Source organism: Hemibagrus wyckioides, linkage group LG08 (genome assembly GCF_019097595.1).
Source record: "Hemibagrus wyckioides isolate EC202008001 linkage group LG08, SWU_Hwy_1.0, whole genome shotgun sequence".
Lineage (NCBI taxonomy): Eukaryota > Metazoa > Chordata > Actinopteri > Siluriformes > Bagridae > Hemibagrus > Hemibagrus wyckioides.
The window spans coordinates 29066380-29087678 of record NC_080717.1 but is presented as its reverse complement, the minus strand read 5'-3'; the positions used below and the strand labels follow the sequence as shown (position 1 = coordinate 29087678).

General features: G+C 39.4%; 1 protein-coding gene across 10 annotated transcripts in view; it reads right to left on the bottom strand.

Annotated features, from left to right (window-relative positions):
• Positions 1-21299, bottom strand: part of ndrg4 (NDRG family member 4) — a 43087-nt gene that overhangs the window by 14274 nt on the left and 7514 nt on the right. For 3 of the 10 annotated variants that reach the window (XM_058396238.1, XM_058396240.1, XM_058396239.1), the window contains 6 exons: positions 19719-19809; positions 17732-17860; positions 7390-7428; positions 2371-2476; positions 463-583; positions 214-276 (listed from right to left, as the gene is read on the bottom strand). In XM_058396238.1, coding sequence (XP_058252221.1) covers positions 214-276; positions 463-583; positions 2371-2476; positions 7390-7428; positions 17732-17860; positions 19719-19809 — 549 coding nt within the window. The other 7 variants (XM_058396241.1, XM_058396243.1, XM_058396242.1 and 4 more) reach the window with 5 other exon arrangements.

Genomic DNA, 21299 nt, shown 5'->3' with positions numbered 1-21299 from the left:
AATACTAATTATACTAATCTAATCATGCTCACACACTTTAATCTGTAAACTCACTAAACTCACTTATTCTAATAACTCACTAATTTGTACTACTCACACACCCTAATCCAACCACACTCACACAGTCCAACTTCTACTATTCTAGTCAAACTCACACACTCGAATCCAGAGTAAAGTAATGCTTGTCAATCAGGCTATTATAATGACACTTACCCAAAGTGCTGGACAACGCTGGGCAGCATACCTGCCAATTGGTCCATGGTGGGGTACTGGTACCTTCAGATATATGAGTAAAGAGAATTAGAATGAATGCAATAATGTGTGTGTGTGAGAGAGAGAAAGAGAGAGATAGACAGAGAGAGAGAGAGAGAGAGAGAGAGAGAGAGAGTGTTAATTTCTGTATAGGTTTTGTTTTGTTGTTTTGTGGGCATATATCTAATCTCTATTAGTGTGGATATTTACCCTGCTGGCATCTGAGGGGCTCCAACTTGTTGACCGGGAGCATCGATGTGGCAAACCACAAAGTGTTTCGTGATCTCCTGCATGTCCTCATTATGAAATAGAGTGTTGAAGCACAGCTTATCTGACAAAAATAGAAAGATATCAATTATAAATCAGACTTTGTGTCCAGTTGAAGGAGAGTGACCAGCTGTTCATTAAGCACTTGAACATTGGTGGGAAATGTCTACATTATGTGTGGATATTTATATAGATGTCCAGTCTGTTGTCATGAAGTACTGTACTGAGGTTTCTCTGAACCTCTGAACTGATTTTCTTTTTTTAGCTATTAAATCTGTAAAAAAAATAAAAGTAAAATAAAATCCCAATTAATGTTAAACAATTATTACATAATAGTATTTGATTATTTTAATAATGTAAAATGTTTTGATTTCAGGGGTAATTTAAGAAGCCATCATTGCTTGTCTAACAGAACCTTAACCACTGCTCCACATTTTAGCTCACTAACACATTTTCTTCAAGCGGCACACAACAAACCGTATTTACCCCAAAATAAACCTGGCACTTTTACTGAGAATAACAAATTTATTCAGGCTCTATCTGGGACACACTGAGTGCGGGTTAAATTCTCATGAAATCGGAGCATGAGTCATCTTTCTGTCCTGCTTCCTGACCTATTTCTCTCTTTATTCTTCATCTTTCTCTGCACTTTCTCTTTAACTCCTCCTTTTCCTTATCTCCCTCTCTCACTCTGTTTCTTTCCGCTTATTGGCCTTTCTGTCTCTCTCTCTCTCTCTCTCTCTCTCTCTCTCTCTCTCTGTGTCTGAGTCACATCTTGCCTCGGGGTTCACTGTGCATACTAATAAGCAGGCAAGGTCAGACGGATGGGGAGGTGAGAGAAGAGAGAGGTACATGGAGTACAGAGAGTAAATAAAAACAAACTCTCGCCATTACCAGGCAACAGGGAACTGTGGACACTGAGCTGAAGCTTGCTACTGATTTATAGATAGTGTGTTGATTGTGGACACAAGACCAATGGTTGGAAATATAACCTTATTTTCTCAGCTGTGTTAGAAATTATTAGAATGTAATAAGATGTCATATGACCAAATGTTAATTACACACTGATCCTAAATCACAACGATGAAAGTGGACTGTTCACATGAATATTTTTTTTTCTTTTGTAGACATTGTAAACACAAGCCCATTCAATCATAGTGTCTTTAACATATCAGCATAACATAGAGATGATAAAAGGACGTAGGATGGATGTGCAGAATCATAGGAAAGGGTGAAGGAATGGATTAAGAAATGAAGGAATAAGATGTGTATGGATTGCGCAGTATCTCTCCCTTTTCCTCCCCCTCCCCCCTCTCTTTTTCTCTCTTTCAGGAAATGAAGCAGGAAATGGGTTCTCTTTGACAGATGGATGCTACAGTGACATTTAGTTTCACAGCTGACTGAGAGAGAGAGAGAGAGAGACAGAGAGAGAGAGAGAGAGAGAGAGAGGAAAATACTGTAGGTTTAAATAATACATGACAATATGTGTTTGTTCTGATATTAAACACTGTGCCATTTCTGAAAAAAAGTCTGTGGGCACATTTGGATAAATCCATCCAAATGCTATTTAACATTGTTGATGGATGGATGGATGGATGGATGGGTGGGTGGATGGATGGGTGGGTGGATGGATAGATAGAAAGATGGATGGGTAGACAGATGGATGAGGAGACATATAGACAGATATATAATATGTAAAGTGATAAATATGTTTTGAATAATTTTAAATTGAATCTATGAGTAGTGTATTGTATTGTACTGATTATCTGGCTCTCATTAGTCATAAAAATAGAATTCTGATGATTTTTCATGAATGAATAACAGATCTTTTACAAATAGACAAATACGTACGATTGAGTCCCACATCATGGTAGGTGAGTATTGCAGGCTTGTTGCCCTTTGGGCCCCCGCGGATCACCACATGTAGCATCCCATAGGGAGTCTCAATGTCATGTTCCTAACACACACATACACACACACACACACACACACACACACACAATCAATTTAAATATCACAAAGTGTATTCCATTAAATATAAAATATCTGCTTATTCCATATATATATACAGTATATATATATATATATATATATATATATATATATATATATATATATATATATATATATATATATATATATATATATATATATATATATTAGCACACATTATACACATTAGCTATAATTGTGTTCCAAAAAAACATGCTTACTAATGTTAACAAACGCACAGATATTTCATAGAAAGGTTTTTATTTTAACTGAGAAAATGACTTGCAAATTAGGAAAGTCTGTAACTAAATACCTAGCAAAACTAGCTAGCCACAATGAGAAAAGGTACCTAGCTTATGTTTGAATCCCATACTGTGGTTAGTTTGTATAACTAGTGATATGTCTATGATTAATTAACAGGAATCAGTCAGGTATTCAGATGTTTCACGTTTTATTATTAGTAGCAGTATTTATAATAGTAGTATTAATAGTAGCAGTAGTAGTAGTAGTAGTAATTTCTACAGACTGCTTTAAATCTGTGTGCTTATATATTAACACCAATGAATAGATGTTAACAACCCTGATAGTCAGAATCCTTATAGTTCATATCTTCATCCTTATCTGTTTCTCACACTCCTCCTGATGCTAACTGTAATCTACGTCTCAAGGTCATAGATTTGTCTCTGAGAATAGATCCGTAAACGACTCGTTCCACACATGTGCATCATCCAAACACACTGACATGTGGTCCTTCTTCAGGAAAATACACTGACTAAATACAAAGATAACCAGCCAGGCATCCTCGATCACTGAACACTCCCTGACGCATACCATCGGCTGGTGCATACGTGCGAGTGTGTGTGTGTGTCCTGTGGGAATACACTCCATTGATTCTGCACCTGCACTGCTACATTGCTTAGATATCATAGCACAGATTTCATCCCCAGGAAAAATCATAGACACATACATCTAATAGTTGTGTGTATGAAATTAAAACACTCAGTTTCATTCTTCTGTCAGTTTTCACTTGCATCAAAGAATAAAATTAAATAACAGTAGCATGCTGTAGGGAAATGCAGCCATTGTAGTACTTATTAATACCACCAATGCATTGTTATAACACATCGTCAAACAGTGTTATTATATTATGCCTCATTAATATGTATTGCTATATGTTTATACATATGTGTTCTTGTATATTTCAGTGTAATTACATATAGCTGTATATGTACTTTAACACCTATATCCATTTTATTTGTTTTTAATAATAAAATAATATTTCTGTCTTCAGTATCCAACTATCAGCATCAAGCTCAGGAAGTTTTTCAGCAATTTCATTTTTTCTTCCAATAATGACATTAATAAGTCTGATTCTAATCCCACATAGACATGCAAAGAACAACAATAACATGGTCAGTTTTATAATAAGGCCACCCATCCAAACCCTGACATTCCCTCACACAGTCCAAGAACACTCACCCCATCCCAACACTCAGGCATGGCTGTTAAAGAGGAGGATGAGGATGCAGAAGAGGAAGACTGAGAAGAAGACTCTGAATCAGATGAGTCAGCAGCCCTATCTGTTTAGGTGGAAAAGGATCCAGACAGCAAGAGGATGCAGAAATGTTTCTGTTGCTACGGTGCTTTTCTCTTTCTCTCCTCTCCTCTCCTCCTTCTGCACTCATCTTCCTCTGCCCCGCCTTTACAGTACGACTCAGCCTCCTATTGGTTGTTGGTTGTATGTGATTGGCTGGTTTTTCTGTCACTTTGCAAAGCCTGCTGTCATCCTACATTTTCTCCTCTGCAGCATTTCTGGGTCATGGATGGAGAACGTGATCCTATCCCAATTCACTATCCCCACCATCCCCCCTCCCCCCTTTACTCCCTGACTCCCTTCAGATCCGGTGCAATCTGGTCACAAGCGCTTCACACATGACCATAACAGCAGCAGTAAATAAAATACAATAAACCAGCCACTAGTGCTAATAAATAAACAGAAAAAAATAAAAATTAAAGGTGTGGCCTTTGTTCTTATTTGTTCTTTGTTACTCCCAGTAAAGGTGTCTATATGTATCAGTGCATGTAAAGGGGACCTTTGTGTCTGTCAGTCCATGTAAAGGAGGTGTGGCCTTTGTGTCTGTCAGTCCATGTAAAGGAGGTGTGGCCTTTGTGTCTGTCAGTCCATGTAAAGGAGGTGTGGCCTTTGTGTCTGTCAGTCCATGTAAAGGAGGTGTGGCCTTTGTGCCTGTCAGTCCATGTAAAGGAGGTGTGGCCTTTGTGTCTGTCAGTCCATGTAAAGGAGGTGTGGCCTTTGTGCCTGTCAGTCCATGTAAAGGAGGTGTGGCCTTTGTGTCTGTCAGTCCATGTAAAGGAGGTGTGGCCTTTGTGCCTGTCAGTCCATGTAAAGGAGGTGTGGCCTTTGTGCCTGTTAGTCCTAGTAAAGGAGGTGTGGCCTTTGTGTCTGTCAGTCCATGTAAAGGAGGTGTGGCCTTTGTGTCTGTTAGTCCTAGTAAAGGAGGTGTGGCCATTTGTGTTTTTTTAGAAACCATGATTAATATCTTAAAATATACTATTTAGCCATGTTGTTAACGTATGAAATCTAACACAATAAAACACCTATAAGTTAAATGTCTCTTCATTTCCTCCTTTGCAAGTGTATGCGTTCAGCTGTAGCTAACACGGCACCTCACGGATATAAGTGTGTGTTATATACAGCATAATGTCTGTCTAACATGGAGACCAAAACCAGCTTTTGCTCAGTGTTTTAATTAAAAGCTTTAAATAAATAAGTATTACTTATCTCCTCTCAAGGTATCTCAGAGGAGAAAGGTTAAGAAGAAGTGTGAGAGAGCAGATCAGGTGTGTGTGTTTACATTTACACTAATATTATGATAATGGGGTTCTACTGGTTAAGGTTTTGGGTTACTGATATTAGTTCAAACCCCAGCACCATCAAACCATCACAGTTGGGTCATTGGGTCAATTACAGTGGTGATTTAAACAGTTAAGTCTCTGAGTTGTTTATCAGAAGATTGGGGGTTCAAGCCCCAGCACTTCTAAGCTGCCACTGTTGGGCCCTTGAGCAAGGCCATTAACCTCTGCTCCAGGGGGATAGTATCATGGCTGTGCTCTGACTGCAACTTCCTAAGCTGGAATATGAAAAGAAATGAATTTCTCTGGGCTGTAATATAAATGTGACTAATAAAGGCTTCTTCTTTTCCTACCCTCAATTATTCAGTTGTATCTCTCTATATCTGCAAGCTGCTTTAGATAAAAGCATCAGCCAAATGCAGATGAATCAAGCTGCGAATTTCTTAAGCTTTCATCCAACATGTTGTTTCTCTGCCTAACACTTCTGAATAACTTCTGTAGTCTATACAGCAGCTTCAGGAAGCTATACAACATATGATGGTTCACTCATCCTGGGGCCATCATCTCGAAATGTCTTAACCCTTCTGTGATGTTCAGGTTAATTGACCTGTTTTATATTTTCACTAAAAGTGATTTGCATTGGGAGAAGCATTTTTGAGAGCTGTACTTCACAGCCAGTGGCTGCATGAATTTTTTGTTTTGCATGTTTCTATCACCTGCATTTGAGAAATCAGTTCAAAATAATAAACATTAACTAAAACATTGTTCTATTTCATTTTTTCAAGGTTTATGCCACCAAGGTCCTGACCTCAACCCCATAGAACACCTTCGGGATGAATTAGAGTGGAGACTGTGAGCCAGACCTTCTCACCCAACATCAGTGCCTGACCTCACAAATGCGCTTCTAGAGGAATGGTCAAAAATTCCCATAAACACACTCCTAAACCTTGTGGAAATCTTTCTCAGAAGAGTTGAAGCTGTTATAGCTGCAAGTTCCTCCACACCAAACTCACTCATCCATGTCTTTATGGACCTTGCTTTGGTCACTGGTGTGCAGTCATGTTGGAACAGGAAGGGGTCATCCCCAAACTGTTCCCACAAAGAGCATGAAATTGTCCAAAATGTCTTGGTATGAAGCTGAAGCATTAAGAGTTCCTTTCACTGGAACTAAGGGGCCGAGTCCAACCCCTGAAAAACAACACCTGAACTCAATGATTTGGAGGAGTGTCCCAATACTTTTGACTGGCGACTATTTCTTACGCATATTTAAGTTAGGCTATGTAGATGTGGTGATGAATTTTAACGGCTCTATCTGGCATAGAGCATCATTGTTTATGTATATTCTCTAACCACTAGAAGGCTCTCTAGACCTGTTTATGACTCCTGCAGTTCTGTAGAGAGAGCACTAGTCTGTCCTTCGCTGATGAGACATTCACTTTGTGTCATTTTATTTTGTTATTTAATCTCTCCTCCTTTTCCTGTCCCTGTATGTGCATGTTGTTTTTAGTCATGATGTAGATTCTCTTTAAAATAAAGTATTATCCAATGTTCTTTATGTGATACTACAAATCTGATTTTTGATCATTTTGATGCACTGCACTTTAAGTAGCCGCATCACCGTCATCCTGGAAGCATGATATCTGATCCTGCTGTGCATGTATACAGATTGAACGACAAGACAAATCGACCTTGACTTCACTTCCTCGCAGTGATTCAGCTATACACGTATCCCTCGTAGATCACTTTATTTTTCATACAAAAATATTATGAGAGAATACTTCTCTATGTGTTCATGCAAAATTAAAACATCCGAGCTCCTACTTCTGGGATCTCCGATCTCTGGAACAATAAATCTCTCCAGAAAACACTGGGACTCAATTTTCATTCTCAGGCCCAAATAACATGGCTGCACTCATGTACACAGTACGCTGATCAGTCACCAGCATGGTGACATACTTTAGTATAATATTAATGACACTTTAAACTGATAGAAAACATTCCTAATACCTTCCAGTCTCCTACGGGAGTGAAGCTCTCACAGTTCTCCTGCAACACATGAACATACATGCAGTCAGGACCACTGGAATAGTGACACAAAAGTACAAAAGAAAAAACACAAATAGCATAACTGGAGCTGCTTGAAAGAGCACTAACTGGACGGCTACGGTCACTGGAAAGTATTTTCTACATGAAGGGAAATGCTTGTCCTTTCCAGGGCTGATCTCAGATGCACAGGCCTGTTTTCTTCTCTCGAATTCGCTGTAATACAGATGACTCAAGAGGCTAAAGAGGACAGAATGAAAACAGGAACCGGCTAGCATTATTACACAGGTCATGATAACCGGTTCTGCTTTGTTTTCATTCTTCAGGTGGATCATGGATCGATTCCTGCACACCAATGTAGAGAAGCAGAGAGGTTAGTGTGTGTAAGTGGACATCCTAAAACAACACACGAGGTTTACACAAGTGAAAAGGGTTAGCTTAGGTGTAGACATCAAATTATGCACAGTGCCGTATTCAGAGTTGAGTTGTGAGGATTTATACAGAAATGGTGCAGATCAGTATTCAGACCTCAGGCTATCCAGATGGTATGGTCAGCTTTGAACTTGGATTTGTTCGAAAAAGTATGCTTTTCTTGGGTGTTATTGTCTATTTGTCTGTCTATTGTCTGTCAGTTTGAATGTTCTTGTTTTGGGCTACAAAAATATTGAATATATATTTTATATATAATTAGTAGTATTTTCTCTTTGACTTTTACAGAACCATCTTCTTTTGCACACATGACATCAGAGGAGACGCTGCTTTTCTCGAAGGACTAATATTTCACAATGTACCATGAGGAATGCTAGCTCAGCTTATCCTTCAATTTCTCACAGCAATTATCAGATTAAACCCAATTGCTAGTAATTAGTAACTACAGTAAGACCGGTTATGCATCAGCATATGTGCAATACAATAAACTTTGAATACATTTAAATAGATTCATTTAAATTGAGTCTCATTGTCCATCTACATCATATCACATGTGATAGATTTCTTCACCACCAGTTTCCTTCTCCAGTCCTTATTTTCTATCCCTTTTTTTTAGACTTAATGGCACAGACTTGGGTTTAAAGGCAGTGGTCTAGATCAGTGGTGTCCAAATTTATGTGTAAATGGCTGGTGTGGATGCAGGGTTTCATTCCAGCCAAGAAGAAGCCACATCATGAGACAATGGTATAATTAAACAGCTGGTATGAGGTGTGGCTCCTGCTTGATTGGAATGGAAATCTGTACACGCTACGACCCTTTCCGGATAAGATCGGACTCCCCCTGGGCTTGACACTGTTGGGAAGAAGTTCACCTTGTACGTAAAAAAAAAAATCTGGCACCCTTGAGACACTGAGTGCATGCAGGTGATTTACATAATCCGAAAGGAGAACTCCTCAACCGAACTCTAAATACGTGCAGATATCTGTTGGACTGTTGGACCTCAGTTTCCGACTCTGAATGTGGCCCACTGTGTCGAAAAACAGAATAAAAAAATGTTGTTATTTGAAACTGCAAAGATGCTGAAAATATAATACAATTACAATTCATTGACAAAAAAGAAACTGTACAAGAACATGACTGAGCATGCATATCGTTTGAAACACAACACCATGATATGCATGGTATTATTTATCATTTACATGATAAATAATAGATTAAACACATATGCAAGTGGAGTGTTGGAAGAAAAGGGTCACCCGTCCACCCGTCTTGAATCAGTGGTCAGAAGTCACCTATCCGTGTGAAGCTGACTCAGTAATTCTGAATTGAGGTAACACTATATCCCCAGGGCCGGCTGTACCTTTTGCATTCAAAATCAGGTAGGCTATTTGCCAGGTAATAATGTTTAGCTTTACCTTAACCCTTTTTACCAGATCTATTCTGCCAGAAAGGTGGAAATGGAAATTGACTTATCAATATAAACAGGTGAATTATTTTATGGCTGTGAGTCTGATCTAAAACGAGTCTGTTGGATTTCAGTGTGTTTTAGACGTGTGTTTTTTCCTCTGTTGGAGAACCTTACACACAATTTTACTGGTTGCAGATAAACACCTTCACATTTGACCTCCTTGGGGCATCTCAGAGAGCAGAAATAGGTTTACTTTTGTGTGGAAAAAAATGACTGTTTATGTTTAATAACTTTTCTATGAATATATTGCCCCTTTAGGCTTAAAGTAAAAAAAAAAACAACGCATAAATACTTACAAATTCTTTAAGCTATGATTGTCTGCTTTTATTTCACTGACATGACAAAGCTGCACACGTTCACCCCAAAAACAGGCCTCTGGTAAAATGAGTTAAGATTTACAAATAATTTCCTCACAGAGCTGTGGAACATGTGGCCCTGGGAACATAGATACTTTCGCTGCTGAACAGTTAAGAGAGATATGTTAGTAAAGTATTAGTAATAGTACCACAACAACTACTGCAAGGTTATAGAGCAAGCTCTGCAAAAATCCATCACTTACCATCACTGGGTTTAACGTCATTTTGGACACAGTGTGTTTGTTGGGGGAGTGAGCCAATCTGGCTTGTGAGGGATAAAGAGACAAACGAGAGCTTGCAGTTCAGCGTTCAGACTAGCGGGTTTCAGGGATCCACCAAAATAAAGCCTGGGACTGTGGTTATGTGATTATGAGCTACTTTGGCCTGTGGTTAAACATGATGCAGATTTAATGCCACCACCGACAAAGCACTTAGTACAAGCCACAACACTGAGCGTGAACAAATCCAATGGCACACAGAGTGATCAGTCATCTGCAAAGCGTGTGCTAACTGACACGCTAATGTGAGTCAAGCACCTTGTTCCAATAGTGTTTTAACACGCCCTCGTCGACTTCCCTTCATCACTCAGAAGCGTCTACTACCTAGGTGAGTGTCCACCTGGGGTGAGGAAACGTCTATTTATTTTTTAGGTTCTGTATCGTGTCTCAATCAGCCCCCTAGTTCAGTAATCAGGGCACTGATCAGGAAGTCTGCCATTTTAAGGTCTCTCTCTCTCTCTCCCTCTCTCTCTCTCTCCCTTTATCTCAAAAATCTCAAAATCATTCCAGTGCACTGGGAAATCCCACAATGCACTGGGAAAAACCAGGGAGTATCAATGTTCCCTTACTGGAAATAAGATTCTGTTGTCTGAAACCTCTTAAAAGCCTCTGAGAAACAGTGGATAAACTCTACAAATGTAAGCAGCTTGCTAGCATTGTTGTAGAACTCAAATTATTACTTACTTAAGCGACTTCATGTGACGGTCTATATATATATATAGATATATATATATATATATATATATATATATATATACACTATATTGCCAAAAGTATTCGCTCACCTGCCTTGACTCGCATATGAACTTAAGTGACATCCCATTCCTAATCCATAGGGTTCAATATGACGTCGGTCCACCCTTTGCAGCTATAACAGCTTCAACTCTTCTGGGAAGGCTGTCCACAAGGTTTAGGAGTGTGTTTATGGGAATTTTTGACCATTCTTCCAGAAGTGCATTTGTGAGGACACACACTGATGTTGGACGAGAAGGCCTGGCTCTCAGTCTCCGCTCTAATTCATCCCAAAGGTGTTCTATTGGGTTGAGGTCAGGACTCTGTGCAGGCCAGTCAAGTTCCTCCACACCAGACTCTGTCATCCATGTCTTTATGGACCTTGCTTTGGTCACTGGTACACAGTCATGTTGGAAGAGGAAGGGGCCAGCTCCAAACTGTTCCCACAAAGTTGGGAGCATGGAATTGTCCAAAATGTCTTGGTATGCTGAAGCATTCAGAGTTCCTTTCACTGGAACTAAGGGGCCAAGCCCAGCTCCTGAAAAACAACCCCACACCATAATCCCCCCTCCACCAAACTTTACACTTGGCACAATGCAGTCAGACAAGTACCGTTCTCCTGGCAACCGCCAAACCCAGACTCGTCCATCAGATTGCCAGATGGAGAAGCGCGATTCGTCACTCCAGAGAACGCGTCTCCACTGCTCTAGAGTCCAGTGGCGGCGTGCTTTACACCACTGCATCCGACGCTTTGCATTGCACTTGGTGATGTATGGCTTGGATGCAGCTGCTCGGCCATGGAAACCCATTCCATGAAGCTCTCTGCGCACTGTTCTTGAGCTCATCTGAAGGCCACATGAAGTTTGGAGGTCTGTAGCGATTGACTCTGCAGAAAGTTGGTGACCTCTTCGCACTATGCGCCTCAGCATCCGCTGACCCCGCTCCGTCAGTTTACGTGGCCTACCACTTCGTGGCTGAGTTGCTGTCGTTCCCAAACACTTCCACGTTCTTATAATACAGCTGACAGTTGACTGTGGAATATTTAGGAGCGAGGAAATTTCACGACTGGATTTGTTGCACAGGTGGCATCCTATCACAGTTCCACGCTGGAATTCACTGAGCTCCTGAGAGCGACCCATTCTTTCACAAATGTTTGTAAAAACAGTCTGCATGCCTAGGTGCTTGATTTTATACACCTGTGGCCATGGACGTGATTGGAACACCTGATTCTGATTATGTGGATGGGTGAGCGAATACTTTTGGCAATATAGTGTATATATATATATATATATATATATATATATATATATATATATATATATATATATATATATATATATATGGTTTGTTTGCATCAAAAGAAGGCGTGTTTAAGCGTGTAATCATGATAAAGAAAAATCCAACAGCTAGCCTATGATTCTGCTTGAACTTCCTTGACAGAAATGCATGTGATTAAGCTAACACATTTATATGACATGTAAAACTTAAATATTTTATGTTTGGGTTTTGACACTGGAGACTGATGAGGAAATTAGAACGTCACCGGAAAATAAGTCACCAGTATCCCAGTGTGTAGTGAGCCAGGGTCCTTACCAGTGCCCCAAACTGTGTACACGACATACAGACTCATCTAGGGAGCTGAAACAAAGCTATTTGGAAAAGAAATAAATAAATAAAATATTTTATTTAGTTCATGCTTTTACCTAAAGCTTTGGGCTCATTTCAAAAGCAAACTTTCTTCTTTCTTCTCACTATAACATCATCACTCTCTAATTATACAAGTTGCTCATTTTAGCATCGGACGGATTCATGGGGTCAATCAAAATTCATAACAAATCTATAACAAATATATCTATGAGAAAGAGACCTTATACCCATCACTATTTCTGCTGCTATGTACAGTTTGTATCGTCAAAGCTAGCTAGTAGTTATTAGCATGCTAGCAAGCATGAGAGATTCGTAATAAAGCTGTAATTAGTTAGCCTCACTAATGAAAATCAGTCTGCGATTTGTCTACTGTCTATTTTATGGTGAATCTTTCTTGTAAATGTTCTGTTAGATTTTAATTTGAGTGAAAAATTTGAAGCTTTCATTTACTTGAGTAAAGAATTTAGGAAGTTAAAAACGGTTCATCTAACGAAAAGAAAAGGACTGGAACATCCTATAGAATAAAACAGGAATTGTCTTTCTTGTAATGATGTTAGGAAGTCGACAAGAACACATTACACACAGTACTGGAATGCAGGGAAACAGTCACATGTGAAATATCTTTTTTTTTCTACAGCCTCCTGACCTAACATGACTAACATGAAGAGATTTATAAATGCATTATGAAGAGCTGACGTTTTATTTTAAATAAACCTGTGCACTGATATTTGCCTTCAAGCAGCGATTACAGAATCTCAATCAATTTACGTAATCAGCAATTACATAAATTGATATCTACTACCTAGAAAAGACAGATTTATAAATTGGTTACACTTTACTATAAAGTCCACAATAATCAATATATTAATACTGAACTACTGCTTTCATACTGATGAATGAATATATGCACTCATCCTTAGCACATGAGGAAATAATTAATTGCAGACATTAACAGGCGACTGAGTCCTGGATAGAGTTTACACACTCCTGATAAAGTTTTTTTTTTTTCATGATTTTCGTATGAAATGAAACCATATCCTCCAGTCATGTCAGGATTTTTTTCCACCTTTAATGTGATATCGCAACCAAAATGTTTGGACACAATAACCTCTACTCAGACTGAACAAATCATGTTCAAAAGAAATGACCATACGCCTGATTAACCCCAAATAATGATCAGTTCTTTCCGTAGGACTTTCTTGACCTCTTTTTGGTTTCAGTCGATTCCATGCTCTGCAAAAAAACGTCCACATCATGCCCTGTTTCTCACAGGTATCAATGAAGTGAGGAGTACACAAATGACTTTCCAAAACATTACAATGACCATGAGACAGTGTGACGGTCATCATCAACCATGAGTGGGGCACCACAGTGACATTACTATGAAAAGAATATCCTTCTAAAATTGATGAAAAACAAGATGAAACTTTGCCGGCGAAGCTGCCAAGAGATCTACAGCACCATTAAAGAGTTGGACTTCCTGCGTACAACAACAATCTCTTGTATTCTTCACATCTAGGATATGGGTAGGTGGATAGACTGGGGGCCTTTCTTACAATAAAACACAAAACAAACGAAAAAATCTCCCGAAACTATGTGGTAAAATTGAGACCACAGTAAAACATTTTAAAATATAGGTTTACAAGGCAGAAACCCTTATCCAGGGCAACTTACAATTTATCTTTATACAACTGGGCAATTAAGGGTTTAGCTCAGGGGCCCAGCAGTGGATGCTTGGTGGACCTGGGAATCAAACTCACAACCTTCTGATCAGTAATCCAACACCTTAACCACTAAGCTTCCACATCCCTGAGACCATTTGACAGTTTGTCATCCAAAGAAGTAGCCACAGTGAAACATGGTGATGACAGCATGATACTATGCGGCTGCTTCTCTTCAGCTGGGATTGGGATTATCAATTTTGACAAAACAAAACAAACAAAAACTGCAGGCTGCAGGAAACGGTTTCAGAAGTAGAGTAGAACATGACTCTGGAATGACTCCAGAGTCAGACTCCAATCCTAATGAAAGCTTGTGGAAGAAGCACAGGAGCATTTCTGCAATTAAATTGGCAAATCAAAATGAAATGAAGTTGGTAAACTCTTCCCCCAAAGGACTGAGTGCTGCAGTGTTAAGCATTAGTTAAGCGATGTGCATAATTATACAACCAGGCTGTGCTTTCTTTCTGTTTTATTCTTCTGAAACATTTCTATTTGGTTGCTCTATCACATTAAAGATGGAAAAAGATCCGACTTGATTTATCTTGGTTATATATCTTGGTTTGAACAGGGATGAGTAGGCTTTTTATATCCACTGTATCTGAATAACCATTTGGAAGAGCAATGGTTAAGTATTACTCTCTTGTTATCTTTTTAACTCATTTTGTTTATTAATCAGCCAAATGTAAGTAACTCAGCTGATTAAATTAATTAGTGCTGTTTGAGTAACTAGAGACAATTCACACTGCAAAGCTGGCTTAGAGATCACATGATCTAAATCAAAGCACTGTAGCAGTGTGACGTTATAAAAGTAGTGATGATGATGATGATGATGATGATCCACTCTAAAAGTCTGTGGCATATGCCAATTAAATTATATATTTTGTAAAAAAAATGTAAATAAATAAAAAATGATGAAATCTGTTTGTTTCAAACCACAATATTCCTCAACAACATGTACTGCAGATTTAATCTTTATTATCATAAATATTATCAAATTTGTGTATCATGTTTAATAATAAGTCCCTGCTCTGGTTTATTCAGTCTCTCCAGGATTCGGTCATTCGGTGAACACAGAACACAAAATCTAGCAAACTTCGTGATGTGTTGAATATGAGTAGAGCTGTCGTAGAAATGATTGAAATACACTATATTGCCAAAAGTATTCGCTCACCTGCCTTGACTCGCATATGAACTTAAGTGACATCCCATTCCTAATCCATAGGGTTCAATATGAAGTCGGTCCACCCTTTGCAGCTATAACAGCTTCAACTCTTCTGGGAAGGCTGTCCACAAGGTTTAGGAGTGTGTTTATAGGAATTTTTGACCATTCTTCCAGAAGCGCATTTGTGAGGTCACACACTGATGTTGGACGAGAAGGTCTGGCTCTCAGTCTCCGCTCTAATTCATCCCAAAGGTGTTCTATCGGGTTGAGGTCAGGACTCTGTGCAGGCCAGTCAAGTTCATCCACACCAGACTCTGTCATCCATGTCTTTATGGACCTTGCTTTGGTCACTGGTGCACAGTCATGTTGGAAGAGGAAGGGGCCATCTCCAAACTGTTCCCACAAAGTTGGGAGCATGGAATTGTCCAAAATGTCTTGGTATGCTGAAGCATTCAGAGTTCCTTTCACTGGAACTAAGGGGCCAAGCCCAGCTCCTGAAAAACAACCCCACACCATAATCCCCCCTCCACCAAACTTTACACTTGGCACAATGCAGTCAGACAAGTACCGTTCTCCTGGCAACCGCCAAACCCAGACTCGTCCATCAGATTGCCAGATGGAGAAGCGCGATTCGTCACTCCAGAGAACGCGTCTCCACTGCTCTAGAGTCCAGTGGCGGCGTGCTTTACACCACTGCATCCGACGCTTTGCATTGCACTTGGTGATGTATGGCTTGGATGCAGCTGCTCGGCCATGGAAACCCATTCCATGAAGCTCTCTGCGCACTGTTCTTGAGCTCATCTGAAGGCCACATGAAGTTTGGAGGTCTGTAGCGATTGACTCTGCAGAAAGTTGGCGACCTCTTCGCACTATGCGCCTCAGCATCCGCTGACCCCGCTCCGTCAGTTTACGTGGCCTACCACTTCGTGGCTGAGTTGCTGTCGTTCCCAAACACTTCCACGTTCTTATAATACAGCTGACAGTTGACTGTGGAATATTTAGGAGCGAGGAAATTTCACGACTGGATTTGTTGCACAGGTGGCATCCTATCACAGTTCCACGCTGGAATTCACTGAGCTCCTGAGAGCGACCCATTCTTTCACAAATGTTTGTAAAAACAGTCTGCATGCCTAGGTGCTTGATTTTATACACCTGTGGCCATGGACGTGATTGGAACACCTGATTCTGATTATTTGGATGGGTGAGCGAATACTTTTGGCAATATAGTGTAGATCATTTATATCATCAGATATGAAGAAGAATTCTGTTCTTACATTTTCACAATTTCAAAGTTTCTGCATGTAGTATCACAAATTTTGAGAAATGCAGCATCCTTTTGGCTGCAACAATAGCAGTAAACAAATAAACAGACAGACAGACAAACAAACAAACAAACAAATAAATAAATAACAACCAAAAAAACTTCAAAATCCTAGAGGGAACATTTTGCTAGAAAATGAATATTCAAAAGGGTCACAAACGTACCCTATAGCCTATAATTTGAGATAAACTAAACATTTTCATTGTAAATGATCTTTGTTAAGTCATAAATGTCATTAACAGAATGAGTTAACAAGACATTACTTAATACTTCTTAATCATTCTTCTTCTTCTTAATGGCTGTTCACATATGACTCAGTTGTCTGTTAATGTTTACAGCTCCTTATTTCCTCATGTGCTAAAGATTAGTTCATGTTGTTCATTCATCATTATTAAAGCAGGAGTTAAGAATTATTACATTGCTTATGTGTGGAGTTTATAGTAGAGTGTTACCTAAACATGACTGAAAGGACATTCAGCTTCTGTTCTCTGATGTAATACATCAGCTATTTCTGCTCCAGTCTCTGTCTGAAGATCACATGGATCTATCATGACTGTAAAGACAGTCCGAATGTCATTCAGTTCAGAAGCAGGATACTGTGATTGATTGTATCTTCATAGACTTGGACCACTGCAGAGTTTAGTATCTATTCATTCATTAGGCTTTTAACCGAAAAGCCAATCCAAGTTATTCAGCTGGGAACAGAGAGGAAGGCTGGGATTTGAACACAACCACCATGGAATCCTGGGATATCCACCATGAAAAATCTTTATAATGAAACAATTCTGATGGGTTTAGTGTTTCCGGTGCTGATTTGTTGTTGTTCTTCTAGTGAGAAGTTAGTCTTCTGTTATGCAAAAAAAAAATGAAATAGGTTTGTATTTTATCTCCTGAAAATAAAAGAGCAAGAGCTGCCCAGACAGATCAAATGAGTACTAAAGCGCTGCTGCATTGCTCTCTTGGATCAGTGGTTAAAGTTCAAAGCCCAGGTCAGACAGAGAACCATGGTGAGTACTTGACCATGTCTCTGTACCATTTCTGATTGGTTTAAATAAAAACACTGAACTCTGCAGTGTCATGATCCTTCAAGAGAGGAGAGTTACTCCAAGCTACTCTAAGATTTCTTTCTGAAGAGCTCATTCCCTTCTAGTCTACTGTTAGACGAAGTGGGCGTGGCCTGTGCATTTGTTACCGGGATGCACCCCCCGCTGGTCCGGTGGCGGCGTGTCACACCGAGCCAATGGCGAGCGATCTCATGCCACTTGCGGGTAGGGCGTGCTGGCTGGGGTGAGGGTCCTGCGTTCACACACGCTCCTCTCGCCTGCCTCATTACACATAAACACGTGTTACAGGAAAAACACACAGCGTCCTGTATATGTGTGGACTATGACATGTGCTATACTCTATACATAGTTGGCTTATGCCTGCCCATGGAATTTTCAGCACCAGGCTCTCACAACCTTCATGCACTTGCTGAAGTTAGCCAGATAAACCCACTAGAGAACACTTGAGGTGGCCTGGGAATGTCCTTCACCTGCTGAAATCCTGACCTTTCCTGGAATCCTGACGGAAATATGTTTGTACTTATTTCAACAAATGTAAAGTTTGAGCAAATTCTAATCTTCCAAAGGGTTAAAGCTAGAAACTGGTATTTAAAGACTTCATTCCAGCTCCAGTGAAAGACACCAAAACACTAAAATTATCTAAAAGCAACTAATATTTATTGGTTTTATTTGCGTTTAATTTAATGTGTCGTAAACATTTTCTGAGATAATTAAGTCAGGTCAGTCCTAAGGAAAGTCACTGGATGTTGCTTTTAGTTAGCTAAATTTCTTATTTTTGATGAAAACTAACAGCTTTGTCTTCTGCCATTTCAACAACAGCTAAAATTTATTCTGTCCATTTTCCTTTGGCAGAACGTCTTGATCGAATGATGTTCAGCGAGTGAAGAAAACACGCTGAGATAGCAAAGCTAACAATATCTTTTATATTTAATTGTTTTTAAAATGAACCATTTTTTTGAGGTGAATAATAAGATGCCTCTTTATTCACCTTGTTTAATCTGTGAATGCACAAAATATCAAAGTAATAGCAAATGTTTGGTAAAATAATAATGTTTTCTCAAGTAGACATGGTTCAAAATTTGTTTTGCAAAAAATCTTTTCAGCCCTGCTGACAGTCGATGGGTTTTCCCAGACCACCGCAGATGTAATCCACATGCATCACTTTACTGTATTACTTTTAGCAGTTGATATAAAGTTTTACAAAATGTTTTATAGTCTAGAAATAATCTATACAGAGTGTATTAAAATCTATACTCTATAGTCTATGTGGTTTCTTTGTTCGGATGAAGCCGAGTTCTTCTTCCAGTGTTTGGTGGTTTTGTCTGGACTTTACTTTAGCTCTGTAGCAGGATCTAAACTCACAGATCTGATTCAGACATCACGAATGGAAGCTATGAACGTTTGTCACTTTACTTCAGCCGAATTTGAGGGCAGTAGTTAATGTAAGCGTAGCAAAATTCTGTTTTAACAAACATGATGGACTCACATTGACTAACATGTAATACAGTGAGTTGTGTTTCTCTTGCAGCCGATAATCAGGTCATAGATTTTGGGTAATATTTGCTCTCTTAAATTTCCCCAAGACTGAAACAACAAAATAAATGAAACCTAACCAGACACATTGCATGGCATTACTTCATATCACAGTTCTAAGGTTTGTTTTTGTGAATATTCTAGGTGATTATTCGAGGTGTGAGAAAGACTCCAGCAGTAAACCACAGTTTTAATTAGTTGCCTTTTTTACGTCATTCACTCGACGTGGCTTGGAATCCAACACAGTTTATGTGCTCAAGTAACAGAATGTTCCAAGCCGTAAAAACAGGTTTTTCTAAAGGTGTTATTTTCAACACCATTATTTTAGATGACGTTGTTCTTGCCCCCGCATTTCATGCTTTTCAGATCCTGTTAGTAACCTCTATATACGCTGAAACTGAAATGGAGCGCTATGTGGAATTTAGAGAGACACAAAATCATCCACTCACACAAAATGAGGACACCCAAATCTCTACCTCATCCACTATATATAGATGCATTGAATGTAGAAGGAACACATACACACACACACACACACACACACACACACACATGCACACACACATATACACACACACTCACCATTTCTGTCTCCTGGCCTCTGGTTTCTGGAAGTAGTGGCTTCTCCTCGATGAATTGCTGTTCCTTCATGCCAGCCATCTTGGAGAGCAACCTGAAATCACCATAGCAACAGCCAAATACCTGAGATTAATAAGGCTGCTTTCGGAACATCCGAACATTACAACGTCAGATTTATCTCTCCATCCAAAATAAACACATTCCCCAGATAATATACATTACTCACATACCTTATTAAGGAAATGGAGATAAACTAACTCCTGTAGTGTAGTGTGTGCATGTCAAGTGTGTGTGTGTGTGTGTGTGTGCAGTCATGCAGGCCTGAACAGCTCCATCAGGATGCCTATTCAGTAGAAAACAACAACCCTGCCTGCTAATGCTAATCAACCTGCTGAATGGACTCAACAGGCTGTGATTCATTGCAAGTCATTTCACCGATTCACACAGACAAAGATTTCGTACTTTTGTGCTTTAGTACCATGCTACAGCATGCAGACACCCCCCCACACACACACCCACACGCACACACACACACCCCACACCCCCGCACACACACACACACACGCACACACACACACACACACACCCCACACCCCCGCACACACACACACACACGCACACACACACACACAAATGCGACCCCCACACACACACGCACACACACACACACACCCCACACCCCCCCACACACACACACGCGCCCCCCCCCACACACACACACGCACACACACACATTAGAATGACTCTCACTCATTCTTCAGTGGACGACAGAAAAATCATTCTGAACACGCAGCAGCAGTGAGAAACCAACCAGCACAGCAGTCCACATCAACTACGTGTGGAAAAACTCATGGATGTTTAATTCATCAGAAATAACACCAGGTCTGTCAAAAGAATGATGAGTCTTCAAAAATCCAACTCAGCATACCCAAATAATCATAATAATGTCTTTAATATTAAAAATAAATACATGTTCAGATATTTCAGATCCCACAACTTAATCAACTGAATCAACTAATGACATGGTGCCTCTTTCAAGTCATGACAGAGAGATGGTATTTACGACTTGAACGCACACCACAAAGTCGTAATTCCAAAGTCAAGTGGGAAACTTACAAGTTGGGGGCGTGTCAGTCAGATAACTTGGTGGAATCAACATCAGTAACAGACGGTCTATTTGTTGAAATCGAATATTTAAGAAGCTGATTTCGGATATTAGGTCATTTTCTAGAAGTGAAGAGATTAAAAATCTTGCTGTATTTCGTTAATTACACCTCAGTCAGGTTCCTACCAAAGTGCGTCTGACGTCATAATTACGACTTCCCAACTTGTAAATAAGAACTTCCCAGGAGGACTTGAACACACAGACAGTTTGTTAAACACTTCTATATAAAAGACTCTTTCTGAAACAAGAACAGAATAAATCTAATAAATATATCATTGAGCTAAACATAAAAATTATTACTGTAAGTCACCGAATAAAAAGATTTCTGTGAGTAAAGGAATGAATAAATGAATTAGTCAAAAACATTAAACTTTATCATTAAATTATGAATTATACCAATTAAATAAATGAAATCATAT